The sequence below is a fragment of the Homalodisca vitripennis genome, chromosome 1, assembly GCF_021130785.1.
Source record: "Homalodisca vitripennis isolate AUS2020 chromosome 1, UT_GWSS_2.1, whole genome shotgun sequence".
Lineage (NCBI taxonomy): Eukaryota > Metazoa > Arthropoda > Insecta > Hemiptera > Cicadellidae > Homalodisca > Homalodisca vitripennis.
In genome coordinates this window covers 220869593-220897523 of record NC_060207.1, presented here as the reverse complement: position 1 = coordinate 220897523, position 27931 = coordinate 220869593, and the positions used below count along the sequence as shown (strand labels likewise).

General features: G+C 31.3%; 1 protein-coding gene and 1 pseudogene across 1 annotated transcript; one reads left to right on the top strand and one right to left on the bottom strand.

The window, feature by feature from the left end:
• The first annotated feature begins 7634 nt into the window (after positions 1-7634).
• Positions 7635-12228, top strand: LOC124353064 (annotated as a pseudogene).
• A 2360-nt stretch (positions 12229-14588) lies between these two features.
• On the bottom strand, positions 14589-25521 carry LOC124353063. The gene is made up of 3 exons (XM_046802876.1): positions 25497-25521; positions 18690-18887; positions 14589-14759 (listed from the first exon to the last, which is right to left on the bottom strand). The coding sequence occupies exons 2-3, from the start codon at positions 18885-18887 to the stop codon at positions 14598-14600; spliced, it is 360 nt and encodes a 119-aa protein (XP_046658832.1). The 5' UTR covers positions 25497-25521; the 3' UTR covers positions 14589-14597.
• Positions 25522-27931: the final 2410 nt, after the last annotated feature.

Here is a 27931-nt window from a genome sequence, read left to right as displayed (position 1 = left end):
CAGTAGTTTAAAAGGTTTTACCAGGCATTTAGACACCATATGTATACTATGACTGGCAAGCCATGGCTCTTGAAGGGGTATAAATCCTTACCATTTATATACACACACTCTCCCACTCCTGACTACTATGACTTGTAACGTACTGTAAATCATTACTGGTTCTGGCATGTAGAAGTCATAAAAAATGACTTCTACATGTTTTCAAAGTTTTTATATATAACTTTTTATATATAAAAAGTTATCTTTATATATATAAAATAAGTCTAAACATGTGATAATAGTAGAATAATGAATTATAATCCTATACATTCAAATGCCAGCTTTAGTATTTTATAAATACATTGCCCATTTTCTTTTTTTTATATTTAAAGATAGTGTACAGCGTGTCCTGTAACTCTCTGGACAAAGGTATACCATGTTAATGCTCAGGTCAAGACAAACATATTTCACATATTAACATGGATCTCCGATACTCAGTTTCCCATCTGTCTGTCTGTATGTATTTTTTATTTTAAAAAAATAGTATCTTAATAACTAATAAATTAAATTATACCAAATTTGGATCAAATGAAAACAAGGCCAGTTACTGAAAGTTAATGAAATTATCTTCAGTATTTTCAAAATCACGGCCATTAAAACTTTGAATATCTTAAAAAGTAACAATTTTTTTAATTATTGCTAGAATAACAGTTTTTAGAGGCGTTTTCCACAAATCTAATGACACTTAAAATTATTTAAATTGAATAATAAACAACTGATTTAAAGCAGATTTACTGTGACAAGACATGGCCCTCATTGAGAGCTGCCATTTATTCAGTTTTTGTATTGTTGGCTATTCGTTGAGAACCTCAATTTGGGCAGAGAGTTACGGGACACTCCGTATTTAATATAATTAACTAATTTATATTATAATTTATAATTGTTCAATGCACAATCGGGTACACAGTTTGAGAGGCAGTCCGAACTTAGGCCTGTGAGCATTAGTGCTCGGGTCGGAGAGAATCCATAATACTTGGGGGGCCACAATTCTTTGTATGGAATTATAAAAATGTGAAAATAGTGTAATACACTTTATATGGTTGAATGCTATTAAGGAAAATTGTATTTTACGACAGAATCTAATAATTTTATAACAGTGTGGAACCAAAACTATTGCTCCTTTCCTTTTCTTATTTTAAATCAAGAGATGATTTTCAACACTCGTCCTGAATCCTAAATTTATCCTCATCTTTAAAAACTTAATGTAAATTTTATTGTGTTCAGTTTCTTCATCAATTATCTTGTAATACTAAACTCCACTTCGTAAGTCGTCTGTGGAGTAATTCAAAAGACCATACGGAAATTTGTTTTTGACAAAAGAAGGATTTTTCCGGACATTTGCCATCGTTCAGTGATACAAAAACCAGTTACACTATGTTTTGAGATCTGCAATCTGATCTCTTCAGGTAAATAACTAACCTAACACATAATTACAAACTAGGTTAAAATAAACAAATCATACCAAAGCGTTGTGGCACGCCTAAGTCAGGAATCACAACCACCATGTTTTGTCAACTTCACTAACTCTAAAACATGATGCACTTTATAAAAAACTAAACACAACACTAATTATTAAAACTGAACTACAGAATACAGGTCACAATAGGTCCGCATTCGCCGACCAACCACCTACAACTGCCACCAGCAAATGTCCGGAAAAATCCTGTTTCCTTCACCGTATGGAAGCTAGCACCTTTGATCACGATGTACAACAGTCTTATGACATCCATTCACACGATCAGATTTGCAGAATCTTGTGCTGAAAGCTGTCTACTTTTAAACATTTATTTCTTAATCCATGATACTAGTCGTATTCGTCCAAGATCTAGTTGTTTTAGAGTAACCTATGCAGAAAATTGTTTTAAAGTCTGTTCCTTATATTTGTTCTTATTTTATTTTTCCTCTATCACCATTTATTTTTGGAGAGTTTTTGAGAAAAGGGCTAGTGAAAAAGTCTAAAATAGTAAAACATTTCTGGTCTGGAAACCATCACATGAAGTGGAATGAGGCCAATATAATATTGTATGAAGAAAATGTTTTCAAACAAACTTATTGAGGCTTCTTCTTCATTCAAGAAACTAACAGATCAACCACTAAGTCAACTTTTTGTTGAAGTGTAGCCATGTTGGCTACAAATTGAAAAAGAAGACCCAAGAAAAGGTGGCCATTTTTCTCCGTGATGAGCAGGACAATTTTTTATTGTTTTGCACCCTTATTTTAAAAATTTGTAAAAAATTAATCTATATTATAACTTTATATGTGTAATACATTATTTTTCAGGATAATGTAGAAATAATAACAGTATACATAAATAAACAAAAATTTCTAACTATTTCAACTTTATGATTTTGGAAAAGTTGCACCTTGTAAAGTATGATAGAGATTGTGAAAAAGATAGGCAACTTATTCTTTGTTTTATCTAGTTTCAGAAAATATATTATAGTATCTATGTTCTCTTGAAGAAAAACTAAATATATTGTCAAAACCCCTAAGGCAAGAAAGATGCAAGAAAGGCAAAATTTGTTATTATAGGTACCATTATTTACAAAATATATAATTCTTACACTAAATGTTTCCAAAATGTATAGAATTATATGCACTACATAATAGTAAATAAATAACCAACTTTATTTTTGAAACTGCTATTAAGAACACAGATTTTGATAAATTGGTTTCTTATGTAAATTTTGATAACTGAATATTTCGCTGATTATATTAATTTTACAATAAATAAATACTAATTTTAAACTTTTACTGAAGTATTGGCTTAGTTTGGGATTTCAGAAAGCATAAAAAAAAACATATGTGTCACTGTCAATATCTGTTTGTCTGAGTCTGATGGTTCAGCAACGACCTATCAGCAAAACTACGGGTCATTATTGATATGAGAACCTAAAACAAGCTATAAACCATACCGATGATGTGTACGGCATATTGCGTGTAGTGAGTGACCTGTATTGTGTTCAATGATGTAGTCATAAATTTTCCAGTGTGAGAATGCTGAAAAGTGTATGGTTTAAGTCACACTGTAAACCACCATTTTTCAAACAGTGTTTTTATAATCTCCTAGATTTTTTGTGCTCTATTTTTCTACTTTTCTGTAACATATTTTTGGTGTGTGTAAGTTAATGAGTTTTTTATGTTCTATTTTTGTTACATAACAATGGTAAATGTCTGAAATCCTTTCCTATTTTAGAAAATTACTCCAGTCGCCAGATCCTTGGATGGATTATAAGTCTTCTTTAAAGTAATGCATAGTCATAGAAAGGGGAAATAAAATATTTTAAATCCTTTAATTTTATTTATCACATAATATTATGCAAATTTAAACTACAATTTTGATCAAGATTTGAATGCTTAACACAACATCTACCATTAATAATCCAATGAAGGAAACTTTTTCTTGTTTTTCCTAGCCCTTATAGAGGGCTTTTTAATATACTGTCTATGCCATTTGGCACAGATGATAAAGTAGAACAATTGATTCTGAGAGTACACCTGTTTTATTTTAAAATGCATGCAGAACAGAATAAAGAATTGTTTATTTTCTTGGAAATTCAGAGAAACAATATAAAATGGACACATTACTTTACTAAATTAATAAACTTATTCTTTCCAACAACATTATCGTCCATAAAACATCCTATCCAACTTATATAGGTTATTACAAACTAATACTTAAAATTATATACAGCATAATTAACGAAAGGACTAAAAAAAAGCAAACATTATTCAAGAAAACATTAGGGCCCCCAAGGCTGTCCTGTTGTGGATTTCCTATAAATTTTTTTTAATTAAAAAAAAAGATATCCCCTAAGATAATAAACTAACTGTCTCATTTATATCTTTTTTGTTTATCCTGAAGAGTACAAAGTCCACTTATGGTTTTTCTATCGACAAAGACAGTGGATATATTCAGGACAAATAAAATAAATCACCAATTATTATCTTTTATTTATTAATAATGGTATTATTATTAATTAATAGAGGAAAAATATTTTTCTCCATAAATTTAGTATGATATTTTATTACTAATTTAATCAATATTATTATTACTTCTGAACAACAGTTGAAAATTCAATGGTTTTCTGAGCCAACATTTAATCATGTTTACGAGGTGTGTTCAAAAAGTATCGCGAATTTTGTGTATTTTCAAAAATGATTTATTTATTCGTGAATATCTATTTTGTCCCCTTCAAAGTAATCCCCCTGGGATATTATACATTTGTGCTAACGTTTTTTCCAATCTTCGAAGCAATTCAAAAAATCATTTTTTTTGTATCTTGTTCAGCTCCTCCTTCGATGCTGTGTCTATCTCGTCAATCGTGGCGTAGCGTCGTCCTTTCATGGGCCTCTTCAGTTTCGGGAACATGAAAAAGTCACAGAGGGCCAGATCTGGAAAATACGGGGCTGCAGTATCATTAGTGTGTTGTTTTTGGTCAAGAAGTTGAGTACAAGCAGCAATGTGTGAGCAGGGGCGATATCGTGGTGCAAAAGCCAATTTTTGTTTTTCCACAAATTCGGGTGTTTCTGGCGGATTGCTTCGCGCAAATTGCGCATAACTTGCAGGTAATATTCCTTATTCGCCGTTCTACCTTGTGGCAAGAACTCATGATGCACCATGCCCCTGCAATCGAAGAAAACTGTAAGCAAAACTTTCACATTCGACCGAACTTGGCGTGCTTTTTTTCGGTCTTGGTTCGTGCGGCAGCTTCCTTTGAGATGATTGAGCTTTGGTTTCCACGTCATAACCAAAGTCAAAGTCACATTCTCTAGTATATTTAATATGCACTTTTTATTCCTGATCAGTAAGGCATGAAAACCAAAGAATTTTTCAACAAAATTTGATATTACACATTACGTAGTGTAACTTTAAACCGTAACTTAAAAATTCTTTCTCTCTAGTATAATCATAAACCCACGATTCATCACCAGTTATGACCCTCTGGAGCAAATTCGGATCATCGCGGACAGATTCCAACATCTCATTAGCAATGTTCATGCGATGCTGTTTTTGATCGAAATTGAGCAATTTTGGTACAAATTTTGCAGCGACCCATCTCATGCCCAAATTATCGATTAAAATCGAATGGCACGAGCCAATCGATATGCCTAGGTCCTCGGCAATTTCTCTAACAGTGATTCGATGATTGGCCAATACCATTTTCTTCACTTCATCAATTTTTTCGTCTGTTGTTGAAGTGCTCGGCCGTCCGGCACGCTCTTCGTCGTTCGCATCTTCTCTGCCTTCTGAAAACATTTTATACCACCGATAAACGTTGCTTTTGTCCAAAGTAGCTTCTCCGTGTGCCACAGTCAACATTCGGAATGCATCCGCGCACTTAATTTAGTTTTTCACACAAAATTTGATACAGGTTCTTTGTTTCATTTTTTTGAATAGGTAAAAATTGAAGACGAACCAAAACACATGCAAACAAAGCAGCTGTCAACAATTAACTGAACATTCAAAATGGCCGAAATTGTCAACATAAGTGAGAGACATATGTACCAACATAACGCCACAAAAAAATAAAAATTTGAATATACGTAACCTGTGAAAATTCAAAATTTACAATACTTTTTGAACACACCTCGTATATTTTAGCATAGCCTTGTTTCTACTGGTAAAGTAATAACAATTCTTGGCTCTGAACATTTTTCAAAATTAGTAAAATTAAGTCTAAGAATAACCGTGGAATTCTTAAAATGTTTTGGTATGGATTATTGTTTTCAGGTAAATTACCACTTATAATATAAAATCTTTTTAATACTTTAAAAATATACAAATGCTTCAGTGGGAGAATTCTATGTTCAACAAAGAGAGTGGATATGACACTTACTTTCTTCCTGTTTTGGAAATAATTGTCTTAAAACAATTTTTGTTGCTAAAATAATTATTGGTTTTATATTGGAATAAAAAATTCAGCCCCGACAATAAAGCCCATAATTGAATATTCTACTGTGAACTAATGAAAAATAAAGTATTTTAAGAATACTTTTATTAAGACGTGATCTTAGAAAATAAAAAATACTGTAATACATTCCTTAATTTAGATTTCAAATGTACATTTTTCAATTTAAATCTGGTCTAAAATCACTCCTAAATACTTAATATTTTCTATTTGTTTAACAATAACACACTCAATGCTGCAGTTAAATAAATTATGACACAAACAGTCAGCACAATGATACATTAAGTTCCTTACAATAGCAGTGCTTCTTCTCAAACTTAAATTTATATATTTAGTTTTTTCTGGGCATAGTACCAAATGGTTATTTGTAAACCACCATTGAAGTGCTTTAAGATTTTTAATTATCAATGCTGTGTCATCTGCAAATGAAGTCAAATTACTATTACAAAGATCTTTTATGTATATTAAAAACAAAATGGAACAGTACTGATCCTTGGGGTACACTGCGTAATTATTACAATTTCATTGTAAACTGAATTTATTTGTACACATTGTTTCCTGTTTATGATTCTCCTCTATAGTTCAATTGTGGTTTTTTAAAGTGTGCTATGATTTACCATATCAAACGATTTTGTTATATATAAAAAGCTACTGACTGTTTTTTATTTATACTGTTTTAGAAATTAATTATAATCTGTATTAAATCCTTCTCTAAAACCTAATTGATAATTGTTCAAAAAGATATGTGATTTAATTATGTTACTTTTCATTATTTTCTTAAAGATGTTAACAAAGGTTATAAATAATGAGATGGGTCTGAGTTATTTGTATTGGTTTTAGATCCACTTTTAAGCAATGGAATCATCAGAGCCAACATAAGCTAGTCAGAAAAATTTTATTTTTAAAACTAGAATTTATCTACAAGGAATTCTCCCGAGGATACAATTCACCCGAGGATAAAATCGAATCTGTTAAAAACCTAAGCAACTCTGACAGTATTGACATATACAGTAGAGTCCCGTTAATCCGACCTAATTGGGACCGAGCCCTATTCGGATTATGTGATTGTTCGGATTAGCCAGAATTACAGAAAAATACAGTTTTAAACTTGAGAATGGGTCTATTTTGTTATAGAATTATCAACATTGTTTATTAAAACATGTTTTCTGACTGTTGCATTGTATTTCTTGACAAATAAACGTGTTTGCGAATACTAAGCACATTTACCGTATTTAGTGTGGAAGTTCTATTGTTAAGCAATGTTGGAGTACTGTACGTCCAATTTTTGTTTGATTTCACTTCTTAATACAGTAATTTAACTCATACTTAACCTATAAGTTTCAATTTGGTACTGTATTTAACTTCATTATTTATGTACTGTACCGTACACAATTTGTCTTAATAAAATACTGTATGTCTATTTAATTAAAGTTTTCTTTGTTTATGTACGAAATGATGCACCCATTTTCATTTTTTATGTAATTAGTTCCTATAACTGTTCATTATTTATTTTTATAAATAATTTCTCCTGGACCTGTTCGGATTAACCGACGTTCGACGTTCGGATTAACCGATGTTCGGATTAACCGACGTTCGGATTACACGTGTTCGGATTAGCGGGACTCCACTGTACAACATGTCCAATAATGTCTTAAAGAAAGTTATTCCAGGTATTGTTGTCCCTCTTACAATATGTTTTAATCTCTGTTTAAATGAGAGCTATTTTCCTGAATAACTTAAAATTTCAAGAGTTTGTCTAGTGTTTAAGATGGGTTCAAAAAATAAACCTGAAAGTTACCGCCCCATTTCTATTGTTCCGGTTATTGGTAAACTACTTGAAATCCTGGTTTATAAGCAAATTTCTAATTATTTTGAAACAAATAATCTTCTAAATTCTATGCAATTCGGTTTTAGGAAAAATAAATCTACCTTTCAAGCCCTAGACAAATTAGTTAGAGATGTCTCGCAAGCCTTTGAGGAAAAGGCAATTGCTCAGGCCACTTTATGTGACCTGAGCAGGGCTTTTGATTGTGTTGATATCAATGATCTTACCATGAAATTATCAAACTATGGGTTGGGCAGTGTACCGCTCTCATTTCTAAAATCTTATTTAAGCAATAGAAAGTAAAAGGTTTATAACAATGGTAACTGGTCTCAGGAAGTAAATGTCACATATGGCGTCCTCCAGGGATCCATACTAAGTCCTTTGTTATTCTTGGTCTGTATTAATGACTTGCCGTTGTCAGTCTCTGCCACAACAATCTTGTATGTAGATGACTCAACATTTTTAAATACAGGCAATAGCATTGAGGAACTAAACACTCTAACACAAAATACTCTATTGGAAGCTTCAAGCTGGTTTAAAAACAATGGTTTCCATCTAAATGTATCTAAAACCCAAAATATCCTGTTCAGTTTAAGAAAATCTGTAAACTCTCAAAGCAATCTATCGAATCATGCTAAATTCTTAGGAATCATTATTGACAGAAATTTAAATTGGGATGCCCATATTAATTATCTTTCAACTAAAGTTATCTAGAGTGATTTATCTTCTCAGACGGCTTACACTCTATGTTAATACAAATTATGTGAGAACGGCTTATTTTGCCTTTTTTCAATCCATTATAAGGTATGGACTAGTAGTGTGGGGCAATGCAAGTAAAATTAATAACATTCTTATCCTTCAAAAAAAATCTATAAGAATTATTACTAACTCACAGCCACTTGAACATTGTAGACATCTTTTCACTATTTGTAAAATTCAGACCATAATAAACCTGTATCTTTTTGATCTTATGAAATATATCTTTCACAATCCTCAATTAGTAAAGCCTAACAGTATAAAACACTCCCACAATACCAGGAATAAAAATGCTGCATCTATTAATTTTAATAGATTGAGCAAAACTCGTGAAAGCCATTCTGTTATTGCACTGAGGGTGTACAACCATTTGTTACCCTTAGTCCAAAAGTACAATAAAAACATATTTTTGAATAAATATTACTTATGGCTGTTAGATAACCCATTTTATGCACTGGACGAGTTCTTCCAATTAAAAAACATTTTATTTTAAATTCCCCAATGCCACTGGCTGTATTTGAGTATTGTGGTTTGTGTTTACGTAACTTAAGATATAATTAATCTAAGTTTTATAACTGACTTGGCTATATTCATAATGAAAGCTGTAATGAGACTTTGTCAATGATCTTTATTTGATGGCAATAAAAAATGTTGGTTGTTGGATTACATACAATAATAATACATCCAGGATATTAGTACTCACAGATTTAATCAGTACAGAGTTAATACCATTGATACCCGGTGAATGCTGTTTTTTACAACTTAATTTATGGAATTAAGTCAGACAGTACTGTATAAAAGAACATTGAACTGTTTTTTTATTTTTTATTCTAGAGTATAAAATTCTGCGGACTGCATTGTGTTTTTTTTTTTTGTTTAGTCTGTCTACAACAGAAAAAATAATTCATTAGCACAAGTCGTAAGATCATTAATTAAATGTCCACTGATGTTTAAATTTATTATTTCTCTACTTTTAACTGGTTGTGTCATTTAAAACATACCACGTGGTTTTGGAATTGCTTCTACATTTTTCGAAACATTGCATGTGATAAGATTCTTTCTGTTTCCTTATTTCAGTTGTAAGCTTGTTTCTATACTCCTTAAAATAATTTTTTAATTGTACGTGTTGCGGATAAGATCGAAACATGGAGTACAAGTGATAGAGCAGTCTTGTCTCTATACATTTTTTTTTCCATTCCAAGTGGAGAACACTTTGCATCTCTTCAGGTAGGTGTTGATCACAAATTTCAGTGACCTATCTTACAACACAGTTTTTGGATTAAAGATATCTTGGGAATAACGTGAAGGCACAAGAAATTGATAACTTAGCCACCACTGAAACAATACTTATTTAGAATGTTTATTATTCAAGTAAAATTATATTTTCTTGCTTATTATATTGTAAAAATATATTTTTAATTAGTTAGAAACAGATCTCACAACTTAGAAGTGTATAATACACTATAATATTAGTAGCACTCTTTTATTAGGCACATAGATAATCAAAAGCTAATAAAATTATAACAAAAATGCAATTTTATTGTATTTGCTTAATTTGTTGCAGATTGGATATTGCGAAAGAAGGAGAACTTTCACAAATTATCTCAGTTCTACAGAATGAAGACTTATTAACAGCTGTTCAAATGTACGAAGATGTTGAGACTTCCGATGTTTTACAAAGTTTCCTTAAAAGTTTGGAAGAAGGGCAATATATCACTTATATGGATTATGACGAATATGTTGGATCATCAGTTGAAGTTGATTATCATGAAACGGAAGAAGCTGCTGATGATATTGTTGGTTCTAAACCGTATATGTGTACAGAGTGTGGACAACATTTCTCAAACAATGGTTCGTTTAAGAGTCATTTAAGTACACATCAGAATAAAGATCTGTTTTGTAATTACTGCAATCTCCATTATAAACGGATTGATCATTTGCAGAAACATATAGAACAAATACATCGCAAATCTAATACATTTGAACCAAAGGAAAGAAAAGTAAACGCTTATGTCAAAACCTTTCTTTGTAACATGTGTGGTAAAATCTTAAAAAGTAGCATCACTTATGAAAACCACATGTTAAAACATCAAAGTAAGTGTCCATATTCTTGTGATCTCTGCCCGGAAACTTTTCCTAATCGAGGGGCTCGAAGAAAACATGAAGTCAAGGTTCACAATATACTAATAAAAGAAAACGGCAATACTGATGGATACCATGTTTGTGAAGTTTGTGGTTTAGAATTGTTCTCGGACGGAGGGTACTACCATCATAAAGATAAACACGGAGACCCGTATCCATGTCCGCATTGCGGAAAGTTGTACGCAAGTAGAAGTCTAATGCTATGTCACATTCGTAGACACACCAATGAAAGACCTTTTGCGTGTACTCTATGTGACAGAAATTTCAAGATAAAACAAGAACTCAATGCTCACATGAAGATCCATAAGGATGTGCGGCCCGTACCATTGTCCTTACTGCCCCAAGACATGCAGGAAGAATACGGAATTGACCAATCACATCAGAACACACACCGGAGAGAAACCTTACATTTGCGATATATGTGGCAGAGGTTTTGCTCAGGCCGGGGACATGAGGAAACACAGACAGTTACACTTCAGGCCTTCAAAGATAAATAAAACTACCAAAAAAAATTAATATTGGTTATTTATATTGTTTTATGAAATACCTTAAAGCAGGTATGTTGTGTGTTAAATATATTTTTATTAAACTATATTACATTTTTTAGAATTGGTTTTGATAAAAACCCAGTTGAATGCATAATAAGAATCTTCCTTACTGGTAATCAAAAATAGAAGTCAACAAAGTACTAAATTATTTGGACAGAGCACATGTTTTACGTAGTTTAAATAATAAATTAGAATCAAATTTGTACACATCCGATGAATTTAAAAGTATAATTCACAACTATTGGAAAAAATAGGGTTTCCTTGTTCGAATCGTGTTTAAAGTACGAGTCAGTTAAACACTGGAAATTGGATGTTGAACACCATTTTACACAATACTACATCATAAAATAAGTACTATGATTATTAATATTACATAATTTATTACAAAACATGCTGGAACCCCAAAAAGATGATTTTTTAATGATATTGCAAGTTTAAATGAGCATTCTTCGTCAGTGATTGTAAACTTTGAGGAAACTACCGGTGTCTTACAATATCTACATTTAGATTTAACAGTTCATCTTTTCAACGTGCTTCAAAAATGCTAAAATACAGGATATAACTATCATATACTGATTACAATTCTTTATTATTTTTAAGGCAGTTGTTGCATTTAACAATTGAACTAACAGCAGATTTGTTGCCATTAGTGAAAATATATCTCATTAATATTGTTTTATTTACTATTGCATTTATTTATTACCTTAATAAAACTTTTCAATCGTCACTAAAAACTCAATTTTCCTTAAACAACCTGTTCACGCACTGCCCGAGTTATTGTCAAGACGATTGCATGTTTACTTACAAGTAGGTGGTTTTAACTCAATTGTTTTTTAATGTGATTAAGAAGTGAATTATTAGAATAATAGCGATTATTTTTATTCGAGATGAATTACGTCTAGCCTAATTGCCTTGGACATGACATTTTCATAGGCTAAGAAACATTACAAAAATGTACAGTAAAAGCCCGCTAATTCGGCACTTTCGGGGATCGAAGTGTTCCGGATTATTGAAAATTCCGGATTACCGAGCGTCATATGAAAATGCCGGAAAATTCGGTTTTTTAGCCGCGAAAATCGTATCACACTAAAGTAAAAGGAGTGAAATCAAGTGATATTAACTCAGAAAAGCTGAAAACCCAGCCAAAATACAATCACTCTTTAAAAATAGTGGCTGGGTTTTCAGTCCCAAAGAGATAATGTACAGGTACAGTAGCTTGATTTTACTTTTTCTACTTTAGCAATGATAGCGGGCTAAAAATCGTCGTCTAAGTTTCAGAGGGTGGCTTTAAAAATCACTCTTTACGTGTAAACAATTAAAGAATTACTAAGGAGATAAATAAAATTAAGCAAACATTAGTTTGAACACAAAATGAACATTTAATGCCTAGAAAAACATTTCTAAACTTAGGTTAACCTAGATGTAGGCTAACTAGTGAGTACATTATGTAATAAATATTATGGTAAACACAATTTTTGTGTACAGTATTTTATTTGAAAAAAGACCTAATGTCTGTTTGTTTTTTTGTATCATGTTTCTTTTTTAAAAAGTAATTTCTCAGAACACATAAATTTACAAGCTCTGAAGCATTGTAGGAGCTGCTGCGTTCAGCAAATCGTATAAACGTGTCGATAGTGGCACTTGCTTCACTCCACGTAGACACGGGTGTTGGATCATCATCTGCTCCCTCTTCACCATCTGATTCGGACTCCACAGGATGAGGCTCTGACTGAGGTCCAAGTACACTTTTGATGAGCAGTTCATCCGTAATTTCTTCTTCAACTGGCTCGTCGCAATCAATGTGTATCCACTCCAAGATTTCTTCTTGTGGCACTTTCCTTATTTCGTCTTGGGAACTGTGGGCCACCAAGTTGGGGGGGGGGGGGGGTGGGGGGGGGGGGGGGTGGGGGGGGGGGGGGGTGGGGGGGGGGGGGGGTGGGGGGGGGGGGGGGTGGGGGGGGGGGGGGGTGGGAAATTCAGGCATTAGTTAAGAAGTTTTTAATTTTTTAGGAAACTCCCTCACTTAAACTGTTATCAAAATATGTGCTAGAACTTTAATCTAGATAAAGAACTGGTACTATCTGTGGTGAGATATTTTTTACTACAAAACTGAGACAGAATTAGCCCCATATGCCTTAGTTCCAGACAAGTTAATTAATTTGACTGGTTCTTTATCTGCTATGAAACAAAAAAATGGAACGAGGAGGCGACCAAGTCCTGAACAACATCTCATGATCAAGTCTTTGGTGTTCATTAGGTTGCTAAAGCGGGGCAGCCAGACTAGTAGGACCACTAATATAAAACTTGTTTAATTCATCCACAATTAGTTGCTAATTGCTTGTTAAATCTCTGGTGTTATTGTTCTGTTGCCAGATTGCATGGCTGGGACTCACCTATTTGTTAATTACATTCCAGTGTTAAACATGGGTTATTTGAACACTTCTCAAACAATCCCTAGCAATAACGCTTTTTAGAGTCTTAATCCACTTTTCACAAATGTACTGATAATGTATTCTCTGCTTTTCATAATAAATACTATAAACATTACAATTTATGTTCTTAGAAGTGGATTAAGAGCAATTTACACAATTCAAGTGTGACCTTCCTTGTCCTAGATACAGCACTGACACACACTCATGTGGTCAAGCGAGGCTTATATCAGATTTAAGTGTTGAAAACAAAAATTTTAAAACCGATATGCAATTAGCAGACAACAAATACAAAAACTTCTAACCTAAGCATTTTATAAAACATAACTGTTTTAGTACAGCTCATCGTTGTTTGTACTGCTCAAGAAGAGTATTTACATTCATTCTATAAATAAATTATAATAAACTCACCCATGAGTTGGCGTCATAGATGCGCCCCTAACACTTGATGTCTTAGCAAACATTAAAAACAAATCGTAGAGAAAAATTATTTTTGTTTGTATACATGGAAAACATATTTATCTAATTAATATAAAATTTTATTTACACTGATTGTTATTAGGACATAAAATAGGGAAATATTATAAACAAAAAAAGTTAAAGTTAACATTTACTATCACTCACATGATCTGAGCTTGAGTTTAGGTACCTACTATCTTGAGGGATGTTTTTCTTTTTACGTCAGATGTGCAAGGTGGCGCCACTGAAGCACACCCCCTTGAGACAGTACCTAAATTCAAGCTCAGATTCAAAAAGAACTTTAACTTTGGTACTACTAGTAACATATTTATGATAACCTAACCTAAACCTATGTATATCGCGCAACAACAAGTAATAGATAGGGACAGAGTGACCTCCGGATAATTCCAAAGTACCGGATATTCTATTTACAAGGATTTGTTCACATTTGTAAAACCCAGTCTTCTGTTAAGTAATTAATAATACGTCATAAACTTTTACGCACCTCTGCTTCTTTCCCATTGTCCGGAAGGAGGGCTCTGAGTTTCTCATCGGCTTCGAGACACCCAACCACCATGTCATGCCATGCGATCAGTGTAGAAGCACACTGGTAACACAAGTTCGTGGGAAGGTTATCACTCTCAGCAACCTAAAAATCATTAATAAATATTACGTTTCAATAATTTATCATTACATTGCAATATACTTCAAATCAAAATCAAAATCTTTATTGTCTTTAGGCATATAGCAATCAACATGGTGATCATTTTATGTTACAAATCATAACTTGTCATAGTTAATGTTTATACTACTTAGGTAGGACTAACTAGTGTAAATAGATAATATAAAATCTGTTTTGCTATACCTAATTCTTGAATTAAAATAACATTGATAAATATAAAATAAAATCTTAAACTAAATAAATAAACTAAAATAAATAGTCAATAAATAAAATAAATAAATCTTACATATGTAAAAAAACTTACAAAACATTAATTTCTGAATTTGGCATGTTTTAAAAATTCATCGATACTATAGAATGGATGAGCAGCCAGCCATCTATGTAACTTACATTTAAAGAGACTAAAAGATAAATCTTTGGTTGAGAGTGGTAACCTATTATATAATCTAATACACATTATAGTATGGCTAGATCTAATTTTTTCCAATCTTGTGAAGGGTACATCAAGACGATTACTATGCCTTGTAGATTTTTCATGGATTTCATTCCTTACATTATATGATAAAATATCTGTATGAATATATAACAATAAATAAAATATATAGAGATTAAAAACAGTTAAAATACCTAAATTAATAAAAAGTGGTTTACAATTAGCCAGGTAGTGAGACTTGGTAATTATTTGAACAGCCTTCTTCTGTATCAAAAGGATATCTTTAAGGTTGCTGGAATTGCCCCAGAAAATCAAACCACAGCTAATTATTGACTGAATAGACCATAGTAAACAGTAACAATATAATGTTTAGGAACACAACTCACAAGACGTCTTAATAGATAAATCACACGAGATAGCCTAGTTGATATTTGTTCAATGTGTTTTGCCCATGACCGCTTACAATCAATGTACACACCTAAAAACTTTTTAATTTAGTGGATTTCCTTGTTATGATTTTCACACTCCTCTCAGACACAGCAAGATTTTTTTAATTATTTCTGCAAACCGTTTTTACTTGAAAAATATTGATGTATTATATTCCACCTCTGGCATGGAGGTTTTAAGTACTTTAATGAGGTCACAACTCTCTTTCCCAATTCTTAATCAATCTTCTCAAATCAAAAGGGTTGGATCTTCTCTCCGTTCCATGCTATTATTCTTACATTAGGCATTTGAAATGCATTTAAAAAAAATGGCATACGTTCTTTCTCACTTAACCATTTATGTACAGTGTAACCTTGGTTAATCAAGCCTCATTTATCCAAATTTCTGAATTTATCCGGATTTGTTTTATAGAATAACAACTGTTGTTGAATTTTCAGTGTAATTTGTTTTTCCATGGTAAGCATTGAGAGGTTGATATTTAATAGTAAATTTTGAAGACGTAAATTATTAGTTTCGGGCTGACAATAGCATTGGTAAGGTACCATACATCAAAACTGTATCACCAGGTTTTTCTTTAACAGAACAGTGCAAACGTTCTGACAATTAGAACCAGAAACCATTAAGACTCAATGAAGCTAAACCGGCTGATGGTCTATTTTGAGTGAAAGTTAAACAGTTCATGAGCAGTAATGATGGCCTAGAAATGTTTAGATTATCGTACTTCTTGGAACCAGTATAACAATGTTAAACAAAAGGAACCAACTAAGTCTTTTCACAAAATAAAAAACAACAATTTTACAAAAATACAAAATACAATTAATATTTACAGTAAAACAGAATAATAAATTAGCACTGTTGTGTTTCTAACAAGTAAATTCCTTGTTATATGTAATTTATTTAGTTTTTATTGCATTCCGGGTTTTTCTAGACTTTTGTTCATTTAAATCACTTTCTTTTTAATTAATCCGAATAAATAAGATTTTATTGCAGTGTTTTAAATACATAAATGATGTTTTTAAATGATTTATAATTCCAATAAACAATACAAAATTAATATTTATTGAACAATTTTATAATGAATTTCCAATTATATCATCACAATAAAGTACTTTATATGTATATTTATAAAACACGTAAAAAATTAAGACCCCACAATATGGACACAACCTGCACCAAAGAAAACAGCCTGCCACCATTCGTATAGGATAGCGTTAACTCTTCAAGCACGGCTAACGCCAATACACTCGGTCAATTCGATCTCTAAAACGATATAGCGGTTACAGACACAGAGCACTCTCTGGAGGTAAATGAAGTATTAGCTGTTCATTTCTACAGTTTGGCCTAAACAAAGGGTGTTTTCAATGCTGTTTATGGCAATTACCAATCCATAGATTGTATATGGTATTACTTTATGGGGAAATAGTACTTATATGGAACAAGTTTTTAGATGGCAAAAATATGCTTTACGGACCATAAAAGGACTGAACAATCGTGAATCTTGTTTTCCCCCATTTTCAAAGAATTAAAAATAATGACACTCCCATGTTTATATATATATATATATATATATATATATATATATATATATATATTTCTGTCTAATAAACGTAAAAGAAAATTTGCATAAATATAAAATTAGATCTGATATACATAACTATAACACAAGAAATAACTATGCCCTAGATTTACTACCTGCTAGACTTACAAAAACAAATAACAGCATATTTTGCATGAAAAATCGATTATTTAACAAATTGCCTCAATCCGCTCACACTGTCTCTGTTAATAAATTCAAATATTGCTTGAAAAAGTGGTTAAAGGAACAAGTTTTCTACAAGGTTGATGACTATCTAGCTACTGATTATGGTAAATTTAAGGACATCTTTTACTAATTTTTAATCAAAGCTAAATTCAGATTAGATAGTTAAATGTATGTATTTTAATGAATTTTGATGTAATGTATATAGGCTATTCACTGTTCATTGTTTTAAATTTTATTAGTTTATGTTTTTTGTGTTTTTAACTGTTGTCTAATTATTTATTCATAAATGTATGTCTTTTAGTCTGTTAATAATTTACGTTTTTATTGTTGAAGCTATTACAGTGTAGTTTATATAGTGTTATAACTATTTATAATGTTTTATATTTGTTTTAGTTTTCACTTAAATATAGTGGTTATATAGTATGTCTTTTAATCTATTGATAATCTGTGTTTTTGATGTTAAAACTATTACAGTGTACTGTATATAGTGTTGTGGCTATTTATTATGTTATTCTACATTTATTTTTCTATATTTATTTAAACTTTCATTTAAATATAGTAGTTACCAACAACTCAACAAGCAATAAAAAAGTAAAATTATGTTGTATTGATATTGACGAAATCTATTGCATCACTGTATGATTAATGATGAATAAAATCTTGAATCTTCAATCTATAGAAAGATACATAGCAAAAGCTGTTCATTTTCGATTATACCCTGATGTGGATTTCGGCTATAAACATCAGTATGGTTGCTTATTGAGTGTTTACTTTCTGTGTTTAATATCCAAGTTTTAGTCTACAGTTTATGATTAATAATGTTTAGAATAGCGTTTTATTATGTGTTATAAATAACGGAAAATTTTATCAAACCAAAAAAATATAAAAACCAGTTGAATATTGTGAGGTTTGTCATACCAAAGTAAATTTTTAGTGTAAAATGTTCAGTGGTTTCCCATATATAATATTTTGATGGTAAATGAATATAATAACACAATTTTTGTAATTAAACAAGATAGTACTAATTATCTTTATGGGTCTTGTAGATTGCCAACACTGCCAACATACCTGTCAGGTTGTTTACCATTGGAATAAAAATATGATTTTACCTTTTTTCTAGTAGTAATTTACCTTGAGATCCCAAAATAAAAGTAAACAATGACATTTTTAAAAAATAGCTCTTTTACAGCTTTAGAGTTTGGTTATAACATAGACTATAACTTCAAGGGTAGAATTACTATTTAGTATACTGTACCTTAATAGGGAGGTGCCTGCTGATCTTGCTCTTTAATTCATGCTCCAGACCTTCGCCATGAAAGATTGGGATCAAATACTCATTGGGATTAGCACAGATACGGCACAGTTGAGTAATATCGAGTTCATAGTTCCAATCGGTCTCCTCTTGATTCACAAAATCCTCCTCTCCTTCTTCCATCATCGTCTCCATTTTCATCTGGACACAATCATATTGTTTTCAGTAGGCTATTTACTGATAAAACATATGAGAAAAGTGTGATAACATTTTTTTAAAGTTGTCTAAGGTGGCAAACGATCAAACAATTGTTCACAAATCATTGCATTAAGATATTTCAACCTGTGAAATTTCAATACAATTGGTCAAAATCACCTGTTGGAGCTAGCAAAATTTGCTGCTTGAAAACAAAAAATTCTAAGCAGCTGAGAAATTAGAGCCAAACTCATCAAGATCTGAAACAAACAATCCCTTGTCGACTGATCGTGGACGAAAATAAAATGATGTTATCCAAGTTAGAACCTGCCTTATGATGGGACAAGTCAATACTTTACTATCTTCACAGCATGCAAACTACTTAACGCAGTGACTTCACTTAAAGTAATTTATAACTGATGCACATTATCACATATTATTTTAAAATGTAGTATGGTTCGATGTATTTGAACATAGGTTAGGCTAATTTTTTTATAAACCTAAGTGAAATTTCCAAACAATTACATACAACAGATAATTATCACTGTTGCTATACATTAACTTCCCAATACATCTTAAATTCCAGTTGTATGTAAGTTTTATGGAAAATCTTTAAATTTTCACAAAAGTGATTGGTACTTCGCATTTATCCAGAGACCACTTTTGGAATAGATTTACTTACAGGGGACCTAAAAATACTATAAGATATTTGACAAATCGAAATTTACAAGCCATTATGACTGACTATTGGTTCTTGCTTTCTGCCTCCCAAAAGGAAGCAATGTCGGCGAGAAGGAGGCAACTCTGTCTCAATCTACTGCTTGTTATTACACAATATAAGTACATTAGATTAGGTTATCATATATATGATACTAGTAGTATTAAAGTTAAAGATAATTTTTATGAGTATTCACGTGATCTGAACTTGAATTTGGGTATTACCTCGAGGGATGTTTTCCTTCTTTTGCCAGAAGTGCAAAGTCACCAAAGGCTGTACTAATGGCCAGGGGCATTTCCGATTGGTACTTTCCCAACCTTAGATCATCCAATTTTTCCGATCATATCCATCCTGTACTTCTGGATTACATATACTGTAATGTTTGAGTGATAACTATTAAAATAGCTTTATTAGGAGCTCGACACTAAACTTTGCATAATAAAATTAGGAAAACCTTTCGTAGGGCCTAATGATACTCAGAATAAAAAAAGACTTGTGAAGATTGTAACATTTTAGGGACAGAGTGGCTTCCTTACCGATAAAACTTTTTGAGGCAGAAAACAAGACCCAATCATCTTAATCACATGTAATTTTTACAAGTCAAATAAAGTCACTTCTTAAGTCCCAAGTAAGATAACTGTTCCAATAATAAGGGCTGGATATAGCAAAGTACCGAGTTATTTTACATAAATTCCAAAAGCAAGTAAATTATTTTAATTTTAGACCATTTTTATGGTGGCACATATATGCTGCTCGGTCTATGGCAACAACAAAAAAATGTTTCTATTAGGTACTACAGACCAACTGGCACAAATGAGCTCCATTTAAATCTGATAGAAAATCAGGAGGCACTCTAGATGAATAAAGAACAAACCTTTATTCAAATTATGCTTTATTTCTTACAGAAAACATTTTCTCAAAGTGTTAAAAACTTCTGATCACTACCATGTTCTAATATCAGAATTTTTTACCATCTCACAATAGTCAGCTAGAAATGTTGCGCATAAACAAAATTTTACTCTACAAGAACTGATTTTGATAAAAGGCTAGAATTTTGTGAGATCATCACGCAGACACTTTAATCGAGGGCAGTATCTACTTTTGATATTATTTTTACTGACAAAGCATCATTTGAACTTAATGGACAAGTTAACCGATATAACTGTAGTTATTGGGCACAAGAGAACCCTCACTGATACCAGGAAGGCCATACCCAACACCCATAATTTAAACATATAGGTCGGTATGATTGGTAATTTTATTATAGGTTTTAATATTATGTTATTGATGGCAACTTGAATGCGTAACCTATAACAAGCTAAATACACAGATAATTTCAGTTCTCAACAACTTAATAAAAACAACTATAACACCAGATGATAATCATGTTTTTAATAGAGATGATGTTTTTTTTTAACAAGATGGAGACTCTCTCCATTATGCAAGAGTTGGAAGGGATTGGTTAAACCAGCAATTCCCTAATGTAATAATGGGATTGGCCGGAGAGGAAGTATCGAGTAGCCAACCCGATCACCTGACCCACTAGATTTTTTTTGTGGAGCCATTTGAAATCAGTAGTATAGCTCAAAGCTAAATCTATTGAACAATTAACAGAGCTAATAGAGACTGAATGAAGGAGAATTAGAAATGAAACATTTCTCAATATCAGGAACATGTTGAACAAAGACTGTATTACTGCATGGAGGTCCACGGAGAGCAATTTAATTACTTAATTTGAGTTATGGAAGTGATCACCTCTTAATTAATTTATATTTACTAAAATATTATTCAGTATCCAGTACCCATAACTGATTTTATTACAAATTTAACTTTTAAATAATGTTATTTTCATTTTAATACATTTTTTATGTAAAAGTTATAACAAAATTAATTGATTGAAGAAGGTTTCCTCTGTGGTTAAACAATTACTGTTCTTGACTTGTAGCCTTACAATTCATATTCTGAAAAATTGAAGCAAGATATGCAATTAATGCAAATTATTTTTCCAGTTCTTGAAGTGTATTTTTTATTGACTAACCAAGCAAGCAAGACCTTTATGATAAGATGATATGTTACAAGACTGTAAGTGCTATTTGAACATTTTGAAATACCCTCCACCCCCTTTTCCACTGATGGTTTAAAATTTTTAAAATATCATTATTAGTGTAGCCCTTTGTAGCTAGTAAGATTGCCGCAAACAGTTTTTATTTTATGTACCTAAAAAAATACAAAAAGTAAAGAGGGGGTGTAACTTACTTTCCAATCACCCTGTATCTATATAAAAGTAAATCTGAAGTAGTAATATTATCCAATCATGCTAAAACTCGTACAATCGCAAAGAGGAAGAACCAATATTCTCAAATATCAGGTTTTTAACACTTTGAGTGCGGATCCCGTAATTTTACTGAACGCCAAAACTACCAAAGAATGCAGTTATGTAATTTTACAAAATCAAAGTTTTAAATTTTAGGATATTATGCAACTGCTAATTTTACATCTTAATCGTATATTATGTAAATACAAATTTCTAATTTAATGTACAGTACACACTGTATTACATCTGTTTGTTCACAAAGCATTAATTTTCCCAAAAATACATATATTATATAATGTTTAAGTATGATAAATTATCAATTTCTGAAAACAGAATAAAATATGGCAATAAATACAAACTTTTAATACCTATACTTCAAGTTAGGTATAAATGGAATTTGAGAGTAACAAAAACCTATTTTTTAAACTTATTTAAACATTAAAAAGTGATGTACAATATGTTACATTTAAAGCATTGGTTATAGTTAAAATAAGCTACAGAAACATAAACTAATGAATATCCTAAAACACTGTGCCACTCAGTAAGTTTGTAGATTTAGGCAATTTTAAAGAAAAACATTGACGTGGTAATTCTTGAACAGTTTTTGGACGGTTACTCATATCCTGTATTTGAATGATTATTCTCCCCATAATTAGATGACAAATTGGCATTTTAATTAGTTTTGATGCTAAAATTTGCAGTGCTAATTAACGTTTACATCACTGTTATATTGTAAAAATGGTTTTAGTTCACTGAAATCAGTTAAAATCCTGAAGCCAATAAAAACCTATAGGCCTATTATGAATTATTAAAATGTTTACTTTGGCCACATGACCTAAAACAATCTAAAACCACTTTTATCTACTTCTTATAGTTTATGCTTTCATTTCTAGAAAAGTTTTTAGGGGGTCACAAACCATATATTGCACAAAAAATAATGAGTGAATCTAAGGTTATATCTTTATTAGTCCGTCAATCTAACAGGACTGGTAGGAATCAGGGTTTCTTAGAGGGTGAGAATAACAAACTAAGGAAGGAGTATCACTGGCAGTATTTACATAAGAATTTCAGCTAAAAGAGTAGATCTAGCAAATATATTTGAATTTCTTTGGTATTTTTTTCTGTTTTTACATTTTGGTCAGTGAATACTAATCATCATGTTTCATCATTTCAGTTCTGTTTGCTTCTTTGGGAATCTTGATGTTGCTTTTTCTAACTGGTTAGATTTTAGAGCAGTCATTTAAAAAAATTATCATTATTTTACATTTTGGTGCTAGTGATTGCACTTAGTATACTACTTATTACTAAGTAGGAATGGCAAGAAAAGATGTTTTATTTGACTTTGTAATGTAAATTTAAATTTGTTGTGTACTTTTGTTTGTTGTACATAAAATAATAGGGTTATGAGAGTTCGTAATATTTTTAGCTCTCAACCATTGTTGATCATAATAAGCGGCCATCACCAAAATCAAATCATCAATATTCATGATTATCCAAACGGGTAGGGTACGATAAGCGGACCTGGTTTTATATATCGAAATTGGCAAACGATATTACTTAATCATAACCACGATACTGATTAATTATTTTCAACTATTAACCCTCAAAGTGCTACTATCACACTGTGCGATATGCTTGTTTTTTTCATGTCACAGATGAATGGTTCGCTCAATAATGACGTGGTTTATAAGGCTACATGTAGGAATAAATTCCCTATCTAGTTACGTAATTAGAACTATGTAATTAATTCAGATGGTTGCAAGGAAGAGTAAGAAGAATAGTTGGCTGATTTCGATGCGTGTTTGTCTGTTACGGTCGTCTTGCGGCCGATGCCCTGTGACCGTGACGTTGTTGTTTTGCTTTGTTCTTTTGATTTGTAAGTGACTTATATTATTGTTTATTGAGTTTAATTATTTGTGCTATGAGTGAACTTAGTAATTCAAGTGCCATTAGACGCTGTTTTGATGACGATTTGAGTGAAAATGATAGCGATGAAGTCAAAATACAGCACCCCTACCAGAGAGTGACTAAGACTAATTTTTTTAGTCAAATGTAAATATGTGTATAAGCCATTTTTCTGTATTTTTCATACTTTATCTGTCATTTTTCTTACTTTTACTCATATAGTAGCTAAATATGTGTTTATTTTGAGGCAATAATCACTATTCAACTACTTACTGATACTTGTTGATGTGGTTACAAACATTTTAGTAAAATTTGGGCGAAAAAACATTGTTTTGTTTTTTACCAATTAGTACTGTGATATGTTGTGCAAAAGGTTATGAAGTGATATTTTTCTTATTCAACATTCAATTTGGAACATTTTGCATATTTTTTAGAATTAGAACTACTACATTTTGTAAAAACTATACATCAAGGATTTTGAAAAATAAAAATATAAAAAACTACACAACCGGTTAACAGGACCAGATTTTTTTATGATAAAAAAACCATATGTAATACATGCAATTTGAACATATATTTGTATATAAAAAATTGTTTTAAAAAAGGACATGTCATGTACTCGAAAATGGACCAGCACTTTGAAGTGGTTTAGTCATCACTTCGAGGGTTAACTTAAATAATCTATATCAACAGCTGTAAACACTTTAAAATAATACACGTAGGATAGTATTTCAATTTTACATAAGTAATTCCGATTATTAAAAATGGCAGTCAATTTTAGAAAACTACACGGTGTTGCTTTTTCGTGGCTTCAACATGTTGGACTCGTACCGAAAAAACCCATTATGTGAAATTTGTGGGAAAGAAACAACTGCAACTGTGAGAGGAGTAGGCCTAAATATGGTCGTCTTCAGTTTTCCTAATTTTGTTTATAATACTAATTTGTTTGATCACTGTAAATATTAAATTCATATTTTAATTTAAAACATATGATTGTTATTGAGGACTATAGGTACTTTTACATCGACTGATAGTCTAGGATTTGAGATGCGAATATTAGGTATCGATGCTATATTCTTCAATATAAAAAACCAGGTCGGTCCGCTTATCGGACCCTTACCTATCCAAACTAAAAAAATCAAAATTTCGAACCAAATATAACTCAGTTATGAATTACAAACTACCTACGCTATGTGTATTTATAAAATGTAACAAACAAGTCAAAATCAAACTTAGTTACTGTTTTACTATTGCGAAGCTTTCCTTTGGGAAAAACATCAAATATTGCAAAATAACACTAAAATTAACATTAACTATTAAAATGGCTTTATTCTCAGCTTGCCACTAACTTGTCCAATTAGGAAAACCTTTTGTAGGGCCTATTGATACTTAGAATAAAAAAGACTTGTGAAGATTGAAACATATTAGGTTGCATTTAGAATATTTTGAAAGTTTATATATATAGGAGAATTGTGTAAAAGGAAAATAGAATATGCTATACTCCTGCAAAACTATGATTAATATTATCATAGCCTATCTTTTAATATTTATTTTAAACTGATTTATTTCATGTGAACCATTAGGGTTCAAATGAGCTTCAATCTAAACAACGCTAACTTTTACTAAAGTTGAGTCGTATAAAGAAGAGAATGTATACATGATTTAGTTATAATAATACCCTACGAGTCCTAAGAATTAGTAGGCATAACCAATCTATAATATTTAAATACTTACAAACAAACCCAAATATGAAACAGACACTTAAAACTGAAATTCATCGACCGTTACAACTCAACATTCTCTGACTGTGTTTTGTTTTCACCTTCGCTTTACGTTACAAGGCAAAGATGGCGGCTGTTTGGTCGTCTTTGCTGGAATGTTATTCTAGTTGAATTGCATTGTGGAAGTTCCTGTTTCGTTTCGTTTCGGACTGGAAGAAAAATGGCACTTTAGGTAGCCACTACTAGCCTAGTAATGGAATAATTATGAAACGCTTACAAGTAGCAGTAAATTTTTATAGTGGTTACAATTTAATATACAAATAGATGAGTAAGTTAAAACAAGTTAAGTTCATAATTCAGTTAAAACACTATCGGAAAATTAAAAGAGAAGTTAGGTTTGCTATATTTTAACGAGCGGACCCATTAGAGTTCATAAAAAAGGTCCAGTACGCTCATTTTCAGATATAAAGAACAAATGTAAGTATTAACAATCAATTGTTTAAAATTTGCCAATTAAAACTCACTATAAATGTAAACACAATAAATTACATGAGAATTGCCTTGTCCGTAAAAGAACAAAACTCACATATAATGTTTACATTGTGTACGTTAATCATTCATAGGAAACTCAATTCTTATAGAAACAATTCCGATTCAAGATATACAGGGAGGGTCATTTAAAGCTTTGGACGACATTATTTGCTTGATACCGAGATTGTGGATAGCCAGCTGTCAATGTGTGATTAGCATCATCACCATAGGGAGCCGGAGAGAATTCCAGTTCTGGCATGGAATTTTCACGTGCTAAAACAATCAACAGTATATTTAGCTTGTAATAATGTGATAACCGGTTTATTCTGTTATATTTCCAATGGAAAAATCACTATTTACATTTGTTAGAAAACCATGAATATAGTACTGTATCGATATACAATAATAACTATAAACTTAACAACAGTTAATTAAATTATTATTATGAAAAACATGCACAGTATATTACTGGCAAAAATAATATATAAGAAGAAAAAAGTACAATTTAACACTAGATTGCAACTTTATAATATATAAGAATAAGAAAAATGCTATAAATAATGTTTGCTAATAAATAGGTACTAATAATTATAACAACAAGGGCACTGTAACACTAATAATGACCTAACAACAATAAGAGATTGGTGAAATAGATAATAACATTAACATGCAAAAAATAGTGAATTATAAATCACAAGATATCTTGACAGATCAAGTGAACTGCCATGGAAGAAATTATCTATCTCTTCACTGATAGCGTTCCTGAATCGTAGTCATATTACTAGTGGACTATAATATTGGTAAGCTCCCAAAGAGTCCCGTGTGACCGTATGTGTGCGTAGGAACTCGGATGTCGATTTCACTTGGAAATTCAAAGCAATAGATTACGCACTCCAGAATGTTGACTCTGAAGACAGTGGAAAGTTTTTAGTTGATAAAAGATCTATGAACAGTTTTGAATTAAGCTTTAATAGTGAGCGAATATGCCTTAATAACGACGTAGGGAGTGAATGTCACTCAGTATAATTACATTCGGCTTAGTGATACTGGTAGCTCTGAGAATTTTATCAGCAAAAAAACTTGTTTCGAAACTGCGAATTATAACATTTCTAACTACAGTTAGTGTTGCAATTGCATCTATACTTCCTATCAACCAACAAATGGAAGATAATGTATCGTTAATCTAGCTATTCATGGACTTAATTATACTAGAATTATGTTACTTTTCCTAGATGGACTAATGGGATTTACTAGTAAACGTAGTTTCACTATGTCAGATGTTTCTTTTATATAATACCTCTTTAGAAAGTGTGTGAATGTTACCAATGTGCCCAATGTTCTTCTGTACTGTCCTCGTCAGGGTCTATGTCAAAATGATTTGGTTTTGATAGTGTATCCATTTTAATACGTGTGTCTAATAAATTGATTGGAAAACGAAACAACTAGTAAACAACCTAAACTTAAGTTTTATTGTGTACAAAAATAAACAATCAGCTTTATTATTGAACGTAAACAACAAATCAATGGACAGCTTATAATAAATGTAAAATATTACTAAGAACAGATGAGTAATACTATGCTAAATATATATATATATATATATATATATATATATATATATATATATATATATATAAATAAATGAACGTTTGTGTTTCTCCTTTATGGAATCATAAACTATTTGACCGATCATTATGAAAATTTGTAAGTATATGTATTTTTACACGGAGAAGGTTTATATGTTATGCCATTCTGCCCATTGATGTAACTCGCCACAAGGCGGTGCTGCAAAACACAACAGTTTTCAAAGCGCCTGCACACGATAAACTGCAATTTCTAGACAGTTACTTATATTAAATAG

Coding starts and splice junctions, on each gene's coding strand:
- LOC124353063 (XM_046802876.1), bottom strand. CDS start 18,887: ATGAAAATGGAGACGATGATGGAAGAAGGAGAGGAGGATTTTGTGAAT. Junction 14,760..18,689: donor GCAGGCACCTCCCTATTAAG/GTACAGTATACT, acceptor AATGATTTTTAG/GTTGCTGAGAGTGATAACCT.